Consider the following 10,119-nt stretch of genomic DNA (forward strand, 5'->3'; position numbering starts at 1 on the left):
TTAAACCAAGGGAAAACTATCCAAAGTCATCTTTGAAGAACCCTATGGATACTGTGTATGAGACATCCAAGCCTGATGAAAAGAAGCTTCTGTCAAGATCTATTGTCTTCTACAAAGATCCAGCTGATTCAGCCTCAAGAAAGAGAATTGCAAAGATATTCAGAAATGGGAAGGAAATTTGTGTGGTAGCTGGACATCCACAATTTGCTCATGCAAAGAAAGAAGAAAAAGCCAGATTGAAGCAGGAAAAGAGGCAAGCTGCTCTAGATGCAAAGAAGTCTAAACAAAAGAAAGAACAGTTTGCTATCTTGGCCAAGCTACAGGCTGTGAATTCTTCTCAACAAATTCCCTCTCAACCATCTCAAACTACTGAATCAAAGAAGAAGATTGAAGAACAGAAGAAATCCCCAAGAAAGAAAGAACTGGCTAAAAGAACAAAAAGGAAATTGGATGTTGTTGACAAGGAATTGGAAGATCAATTTCCTAAGGAATCCACTCAAGCTAAAACTCAATCATCAAAGCCCTCTGTGGTATTTGAAGATATAAGGGTGGTGGACCCCTACAGGAACATACATGGAGAGCCTATTGTGCCAAAGGATGAGCCAATAGAGTGGGATAAATTACCAATTCCTGACTTCAACTTGGCAATTCTTACTAAGCCAAGAAGGACAAAGTCAAAGGCAGTCAAGAAAGTGAAGTTGTCACCTCTCAAATCCAAGTCAGTAGTCAAAGCTCAACCCAAGGTCAACATGGGAGACTACTTGTACTTATGTGACATCAAAGAATTCTCGATCTAAACCTTTATCTGGAGGAGCTGGATGAGGTAAGGGCAATTGATGCATACAGAAACCTACCTGAAAGGTTGGTGTTCAAGTACAAAGGAGGAAGGGAGATTCAGTGTCCTCTTCACAGGATACTTCAAGAAAGCCAAGCTGTGTTGATCAAAGTCTATTCATCCTTCAAGAAAAACTTTGGGTTCAATGTAACTGCAAGAAGATTAGTATTGAAGAAGATTGAAGAGCTAAGGAGTGTTAGAGCCAAAGATGCACTTCCCAAGACTCTTATCATCCCATACATAGGGAGAAGAGTGCATCTAAGGCCCTACTGGCTGATGGAATTCATGGATGACAAGGGTGTGAGAAGATTCTTCAGATTAGAAGACCAATTGAGTATCTCTAGCAATGAGACTCTCTTGGAGATGCAAGAAATGTTAGATCTCTCAAAATCTGATGAATTAGAATTCCACAGGCAGCTCCAGAATCAAATTGAAGAAAACAACAGAAAGCTTGGAAGAAGATCCAGACCTTCAAGAAACTAGAAAAATCTGCTCAGGCTAGAGGAGCATCTTGAACTGACTGTGAGCCAAACCTTGTACATTTTGTTTAAATTGAAGCACTTTCAGTTTTATCTACTTATCTTTAAAGATATATGTTTAGGATGTTTTGTAATCATCAAGTGTCTCTTAATTTATGGCTACAATTCCAGTAGACATAAATTGGGGGAGATTGTTGTGAATATGTTGTGTACTTGATGATCACTTAAACACAATGTCTAAGTAGATTTTACTTAGTGAAATTATGTAGCACTCGACGGATAAGAGTTTTAGTCCCGACGGATAACTCATTATAGTCCCGACGGATGATTAACTTATTATCCATCGAGTGAGTAGCTTATGTAATAATAAGTTTGTAGCACAGTGATGTATGCACCTTTGTATAGAATCTGTAGTAGCATATAAGTCATGTTGACTTTAACTAGATATGCAGAATAGGTTGATTAACTGTACATAAGCAATGTCTTGTAATTCTGTATAAGTGAAATGAAGTCAAGTGCCAAAATAGCTACCGACGGATGATTAACAAAGCTTCGACGGATGATCAAATGACTATCAACGGATGTTTAACATAGCAGTCGACGGATGATCAATTAAGTCATCGACGGATGATCTGAAAGTCGACGGATGATCATATCAAGATTCAAACATCAGTTGAACAGTGAAAGCTGACACACAGCCGTCGAGTTGGATACAAACACACTGTGGAAGCCCATTAACTGGGTAATAGAGGACGAAAAGCAGCAAAGATCAAGACTGTTAGATTTTATATTTGTTCAGTTCTTTTGACTTTGTAATCTTGGTAATATATAAACCAAGAGAGTAGCAAATAGAAAAATAACTGAGAGAGCTGAGAAACATAAAAACAGAGAAATCTTTGTAAGCACAATCTTTAGCATTTCCTGTATTCTCAGCAGTTCTATTTTGTAAGCAGCTGTGAGCATTTCTGCACACAGAGTCCTCTCGATATATTATATATATCTCTGGTGGAATTGTTTAAATCCACCAGAAAGTTTTTAAAGACTCTTGTTTTTAATTACTTATGTTTTGATTCATTCAAGTTTACATTCCGCATTGTGCTAATCAAAACAAATATATCCATAATCGAGTTGAACATTTTTATTTCAAAAAAAAGGTTCAAGAATTCCATTCAACCCCCCTTCTGTAATTCTTGCTATATTGTTAAGGGACTAACAGTTCATGATTTGTATTCGGTGAAACCCATACCTGAAACCCACTTGGAATCAGACACAAATTCATTCTAGAACCAAACACATAATATCAGGAATCATTCCTCATCCACATACCAGTCTAACCCGATTTCTGATTCCAAACTCATACCGATTTCTGAACCAAACGACCCCTTAGATCTCTCATTAAACACAACTCTGAAATTCTGCTTATACTAAGACCGTAATTTATAATTTTGATGTATTATAAGACGGTAATATTAAGTGTATCAGATTAATGTAACACTTCCCCAGGGTGTAGGCCAATTTTAGACTTTTTTTTAATAAAATTAACAAAAGTAGACGGTTGCGTATCTTTTGACATATGTAGTCGGTGGAATACGTAACCCATAAAGGCGTAATTCAGTTACACATTTTACAAGGGGGTATCTAACAAAAAATACGCATTCCCTAAAGGGGTACTAAATAAAATATTAAATCAAAATATCCAATACGCAAATATCATAGGAATAACCTGTTTAAAATATACTGTATACACATCCATCATCAGTTGGGGTATTGTGCCTATTATCACTTCCAATCACCCAATAAAACAAACATGGTAGTGATATGACGGAGGAGAAGACCATGATGATTGACTCTCCCATCTTTACGTTTCTATGCACTGCCAATTTTCATCTCTCTGCATATTATACATAACTGTATAACCTATATTAGATTGTATATGAAAATGGAGAGGTTCATGATACGCAATTGTTGACGGCAGATTCAACCGACCAAATATGGGCATCTTTTACAAAACTGCCATTTTGGTACAATTTAATAGAATAAGCGGTTATTGTTGGCAATTTTTCCATAAAACATGCTTATGAATCTATATTATCTTAAAGAATACTATTGCCCATATAACTTTTACCCACTAATTTACCCATGACCCATAATCCATGACCCATTTTATATTTTTACACATAAAATTTTATATTATACACATATCCATGAATCTTTCACATTTAAATTAATATTAACCGATATGGAAACTTACCTAACATATCAATCTATACACCTAAACTGCTCCCTGATTATAGAAACTGAATAGTAGATTTGATTTTTTTTGAATTGTACTCTATCAAAATATGGTAATAATGTATAACTCTAGCCTTCTCCATCGATCGTCTCTTTAGTTTCATGCTCCGTCGACTATGTCTACAATCACGATCAGGGCCGGTTTTGGACATGTGCAATAGGTGCACCTGCACAAGGCCCAAGATTTTGGGCAAAATTTAGGGGCCCCAAATTTTTACTACTGCCTTTTATCTTCTACTATACTGATGACAAATATAAATTGTCTTATACGTATGTCTTTTGTTCCAAACAAATATAATTCTTTTTTATTAATCAGACTACCCCTGCTTTAATATAGAGGTGTATGAGAATATTGAATTGACTTTCAGTTAATCATTATTTTATATAAACACTCATCACTTCCCAAAATAAAACCATGTATGCCTCTTCTTATTTACTCTCTCCGCACAAGCTAGTAAAGGCAGTTGAACCACTTAAAAAAAATTATCATTTGTGAGGGCCTCATTTTTAGAATTAGTACAAGGCCTCATAAAAGTCCCAGACGGCCCTGATCACAATATTATTATCCATACATATCTCTGTGAATATGTAATTTGTACACACATCTATGCTTATCCATGTATTTGTTTCTTTATTTCTATAATCCTCATAATTTTGAATTATATATTTGCAGATGATTACCGATGGCTGTTTCTGATAAACGGGTAATCATTGTATTTCATCAATGATTCAAAAGTATGCCCCTCTTTTCATTAATGTTTTGATTATGTAAAAACTTAAGTTTTACACTCCAACTATTTGATTTTGTATCTAAATAACTCTGTTTCGTTATTTTTGTTGTTTTCTTGAAGAATGGTTTTAAAATGAAAGATGAGGAAATGTAAATTAATTTATCTTATGTATATTTGTATTTTCATCTATCTAGAGATAGTTACTAGATGGTTTTTTTATTGTTTCAACTAATTGGCTCTCAATGTTGTTGGAGATTATTAGTCGAACCAAAGATGATTTTTCGTATTTTTAGTAAGCAGGTGATTATTAGAGTTTGTCGAAATTAGGTTGAGTTTAATTATTTAATTATTGATTGTGAAATGTTTTCTTACGATGTTGTCTTATTTTCATAATTTGATTTTAGGAACAGTTATATTTTCGTATTTGTAGATTTTAGCTAAAAGTTAAAGTTTGATGAAACTGAATGATTTGTTTATTTTATTGTGGACCTCAATTGTTGTTTTTGATAATGTGATTTTGTAAGCATCCACTGAGGTTGCATCTGCGAAGAAGAAACAGTTGACGCTTATTGACTTTAACATTAGGAAGCCTTTTGGAAGAGGAAAGTTCGGGCATGTATATCTACTGGAGGGAAACGAGGGTCAGTCCTTTTTTCAATCTTTAGATGCTTGAACTTATGTTATTTTCGTATAAGTATTTGGATTCATATACATGATCTCCATGTATAAATACATGGAGATTGGTTCACGTGATTTGCAGTTTATTGCGTGAACCTGTCGGATTTACCCAACGCACACCCGAAGGATAGCGGGTACGGGTTCCCTACGATAAAAAAAATGTGCCAAAAAATTTTACATTCTTTTTTAATTCATGTTTTTATTAAATGTACATATTTTTATACTTTATATATATATATATATATATATATATTAAGAAATCAATATATTTTACCTTCATGATTGAAGTGATGGTTAATTTGTAATAGTTGTAGTGGAAATGAAAACCAAATTATTTGATGGGAAAACCATATATCCATTATTTTGCATATGCGTTTTGGTCGCAAATTTGGGATTTATACATATTTTTGGCTTTAAATTTGGTTATTATTTTTATAATATATTTGTAACAAAAATTTTGGCCGGCCGCGTATCGCAACATTCGTGTTTTTATTATTTTAAATTATTTCTATCATCATAACTTTTATCATAAAATTAAAATTAAAATTACCAAATTAAATGGAAAATATTTTCTTATCGATTTTTTGTAAAAAGATCAAAATTATAAAAAAATTTCTAACACGCATAGCGCGGCGGAAAGGTCCCTAGTAGTAGTTCTCAATTTATATTAGTATCTTACTTGACAATTTATTTATTTATTTTTCTTTTTATAAATACACGTTGCAAGAGAAGGGAAGGTAAAAAACATAAGGGGACTTTCTATTCACATCTGTCTTTGTACCTATTTAGAAAGGGACACTTGTCACGTGACTCGGCATCCTATGCACGTGATCCATCATACTGGTCTCTATGACTCTATCACATTAGTTAGTCCTATAAACAGAGAAACCTCAACTGAATGTTACATGTACACGTACGACTAACACCATCATCCTCACCACATAAGAAATTAGAAAAAAATTATACGTATCCTCACCACCACAAGTTTTGTTCGTGTTAAACGACGTCCACGTACCCAATAATCGAAATCGGAATTAATTTAAAAATTAAAACTACAGATGTTATATTTCAGTTCGGAATTAATGTAATAATCTCGACATGGTTCCATCACTTTATACATGACACCGGTAAATGGAGATAGAGAAAGAGATAAAAGGATGAGCCGTAGAAATCTTGGAGGTAAGTAAAGTCAGCCTTATACGAGAGGGAAATGCTAGAATCACAAATTTCAGTATCAAATTTTACATAAAATAACATGTGGATTTTGATTGAAATGGGCTCCCATCCCCCTGTTTACGTTATCACTCCCGTAACTGCTGACGCTGGCTAATAACACTTGCAACTTCAGTACGAAACATCCTTTAACTACTTTTGTTTTGGCCTTGCCGTTATTATGTAAAGTTTTGTCCTTTTTCAGTGCTTTGGTCTTTTATAATCATGCTTTATTCTGTTGTATTGTCTTCTAAATTCTAATAAATTTACATTCCAAACAAACTCCTGCAACTTGTAATTTCATTATATTTCTATCGTCCACAAATTAATTATGGCTCTTAAGTTTTCCTTAACACTTGCACTATATGGTCTGATAACGACAGTTGGATTAATGTTGGACACAACCGACATTTTTTCCTTCGGAATCAAGGGAAAGCTCAGCGTCGACCCAAACGACTTGTCATCAGCTTCATACGACTTCGGTGGCCAAAGCCGGGTCGAGCCAATGGCAGTTTTCTACCCGGTTTCAGATGAGGACATAGCCAAGCTACTTAAAGTAGCTTACGAATCAACTCAGGGATTTACTGTTTCAGCTAGAGGCCATGGACATTCAGTAAATGGACAGGCTCAGACATCGAATGGAATAGTGATTCAGATGAGCGAGTCGATAAGTAAGGCGTGTAGGGTGAATGAGAAGTTAAAGTACGTTGATGTTTGGGGTGGAGAGCTATGGATAGATGTGCTTAAGTGCACGCTAAGGCATGGACTTGCACCCAAGTCGTGGACAGATTATTTGTATCTTTCTGTGGGTGGTACCTTGTCTAATGCTGGGATTAGTGGACAAGCTTTTCACCATGGACCTCAAATTAGTAATGTTTACGAGCTTGATGTTGTAACAGGTCAGTACAATTTCCTCAGATTAGTTGTAGACAAATCATTTGTTTGCCCTATAATATCGTCTAGGAATTTTGCGTAGTAATAAGTGCATTTAATAGTACTGTACACGCACATATACTTCATATGAATTAAGACATTCATGGATATTCTGTACTTACTCTGAGTATAGGCAAGGGAGAGCTAAAGACTTGTTCAGAGGAGCGAAACTCAGAATTGTTCCATGCTGTTCTTGGTGGATTAGGCCAGTTTGGAATCATCACTAGAGCTAGAATTGCTCTTCAACCTTCCCCCCAAATGGTAACTATTTTAATTTTAGATATATATAAGAAAAATATTGATCTTGTCATCTCTTGATGGCTAAAATGCTGAGTACATTAGTTGCGCGAATTATACAAGTTGTATACTTCAGAAGGTACGAACTTATGGTATACTTGCATGTCAAATAAACCTCTTAACAATACTTATAAAAAAAACCTTAAAATGTTATGCAGTTATCTGAAATCACCCTAGTCTTTAGCACAAAATTTCTAAGCTATATATCTCTGCCTTAACCTCATTGGCCTCCTGCACGGATAGATGTTGTAGATGCACTCTCTTATTTTCCACATCTCCACTCCTAATGTCTGAATCGATTTTTTTTTTTTGTTAAATTATATGGTGTACCGTGTATATAGGTGAGGTGGATTCGTGTGGTTTATTCAAACTTCACTGCTTTTACCCAAGACCAAGAGTACCTCATATCACTGCATGGGCAATCCCCAGATGCAAAGCAGTTGGATTATGTTGAAGGTTCTGTTATAGTGAACGGAGTTGGTTCACTTAATAATTGGAGGTCTTCTTTTTCCTCACCTAGCAATATCTCTTCCCTCGTCGGTGTTGCTAAAACAGGTGTTTTATATAGCTTGGAAATTGCAAAGAACTACCAGCAAACCAATGCCAACAGCACTGATCAGGTAATAATAGCATTGATGTAGTTGAATAGTGCACCACAAAATGTATAGCTTGTGATGTATGGAGTGTGTTGAAGTTCAAAAAATGTACTTGCGTAATGATATTTTCCTGTAGTTGGGAAATAAATTCTTAACTTTCAAATATCAAAATGTAAAAATATTTTTTCTAATTATCCTTTTCACTATAAATGCAAATCAAGCTAGGACTCTGTTGTCCCACCCTCGCTATATAACTTCTTTTCATACTGGAGTTAATATGAGAATATGAAGTATGAGTTTTAGTTTAAAATATAAATTGCTTTTCATAATTAGATTGAGCGTTGTGCAGGAGATTAATGCATTGCTCAAGAGATTGAATTACATACCAGCAACAACCTTTACAACAGACCTCTCGTACGTGGATTTCTTGGACAGGGTTCACAAAGCGGAACTAAAACTGCAGTCCCAGGGTTTATGGGATGTCCCTCATCCATGGCTAAACCTGTTTGTACCCAAATCCAGGATTGAAGAGTTTGATAAAGGGGTGTTCAGCGGCATTCTAGGTAGCAACTCCAAAGGGCCCATCCTCATTTACCCGATGAACAAAAACAAGTAAGTCTTAGTTTGAGAAAACAAATAACTGATTTTACATAGTGAAAATCTAGAGGGTAATTAATTGCAGAACTGAACCCAAGATCAACTATATTTTCCAACATCCAGAAAACCGATCCAATAGGTTCAAATTGTCGTTAGTAGTAGAGTTCCATAACTTTAACAAGAATATCGTCTTTTATAGAATTGGTCGATAAACTAGCACAGAGATTGAGCACCAAATTTAGCGCTATTCATGTTATAAAGCTGATGCAGTCTTGTTAGTCAAATTATCAAGGTGGGATATTTAGAGTAATTTTATCATAAGGTCCGCGTGCATTTTTCACATGCCAAGTCTCAAGAAAAATATCATGCATGCCTAGGGGATTACTGGTGCAGGTTGGGAGACAAAATGGCAATTCGTATATAATGCATTTGTGGACTTAGGGGAGTCTTATATAAAGTTGATGAAAACAACAGATGCAGAAAGATCTCTGTGCCCAGAAATTAAAGGATGGGACCTATTACTTATTACAAAAGATGGTTAAGCATGTGCCAATGTGTTCATACTTCAAAGTATGATAAAATTGTACTGCAGGCTTGTACCAGTAATGTTATGCATACTTTATGCTGATTATCCTACATCAATTGCGAATTATAATTGTTCAGCAAAGTTGAAGAAAATTTTATTATCAGGTGCAAGAAAAGCTCTTACGAGAGGAGCCTTACGAGACATGTAATATTGCTCGTAGTGTTATAGAAACTATACAAAAATTTCTTACATTTACTTTGTGGTGTATAGGTGGGATAAAAGGACTTCGGCAGTGACACCTGAGGATGAAGTATTTTACCTAGTGGCTTTGCTTAGTTCTGTCCTTGATAACGAGGACTTCTCCCAAACGTTAGAGTACCTGAGGGAGCAAAACAGTCAAATCTTGAAATTCTGCAATGATAACGGAATCAAAATGAAGCAATACTTACCCCACTATGCAACACAGAAAGAATGGATTGATCACTTTGGAGAGAAGTGGTCCACGTTCTACCGACGCAAAATGGAGTTCGATCCCAAGCACATTTTGGCCCCAGGACAAGGCATCTTTCACCCTAATTTTTCTTACAATGGGGGGAACATTTTAATTCATTATACAAAGTCCACATACTAAACGCCAACATCAATTTATAAATAAATAAGTGATGCGATTATGTAGTTTTGTCTTTCCTGGCAGAGTACAAATTAGTTTATGAAGATAAAAATGCCCCCTCAATAATCAAATGGATTCTTAGTAGCTAGTAGTTGTAAGGTAAGATTGCACACATCTTAACGTTCCCACGCCTACTCTCTGAGCAAGACAAGTACGTTTCTTTTCACTTTAAATAAGTACTCAAAAATCAAAATAGAGGTGATCAAATTTGTGACATACATAATCTGGTCCAAAAATCAAAATCAAAACAAATCAAGAACCAATCAAGGATCA

General features: G+C 35.2%; 1 protein-coding gene across 1 annotated transcript; it reads left to right on the plus strand.

Annotated features, from left to right (window-relative positions):
* Positions 1-6,482: 6,482 nt before the first annotated feature.
* On the plus strand, positions 6,483-9,913 carry LOC141700344 (cytokinin dehydrogenase 5-like). Its single transcript, XM_074504138.1, has 5 exons — positions 6,483-7,126; positions 7,294-7,421; positions 7,799-8,077; positions 8,403-8,665; positions 9,447-9,913. The coding sequence occupies exons 1-5, from the start codon at positions 6,559-6,561 to the stop codon at positions 9,805-9,807; spliced, it is 1,599 nt and encodes a 532-aa protein (XP_074360239.1). The 5' UTR covers positions 6,483-6,558; the 3' UTR covers positions 9,808-9,913.
* The last annotated feature ends 206 nt before the right edge of the window (positions 9,914-10,119 follow it).

This window comes from Apium graveolens, unplaced genomic scaffold, assembly GCF_009905375.1.
Source record: "Apium graveolens cultivar Ventura unplaced genomic scaffold, ASM990537v1 ctg2187, whole genome shotgun sequence".
NCBI lineage: Eukaryota > Viridiplantae > Streptophyta > Magnoliopsida > Apiales > Apiaceae > Apium > Apium graveolens.

Excerpts from the sequence above, each read along its gene's own strand:
- LOC141700344 (XM_074504138.1), top strand. The coding sequence starts at position 6,559 with ATGGCTCTTAAGTTTTCCTTAACACTTGCACTATATGGTCTGATAACG. Across the intron at positions 8,078-8,402 it reads ATGCCAACAGCACTGATCAG|GAGATTAATGCATTGCTCAA; the intron begins GTAATAATAGCA and ends AGCGTTGTGCAG. Across the intron at positions 8,666-9,446 it reads TACCCGATGAACAAAAACAA|GTGGGATAAAAGGACTTCGG; the intron begins GTAAGTCTTAGT and ends TGTGGTGTATAG.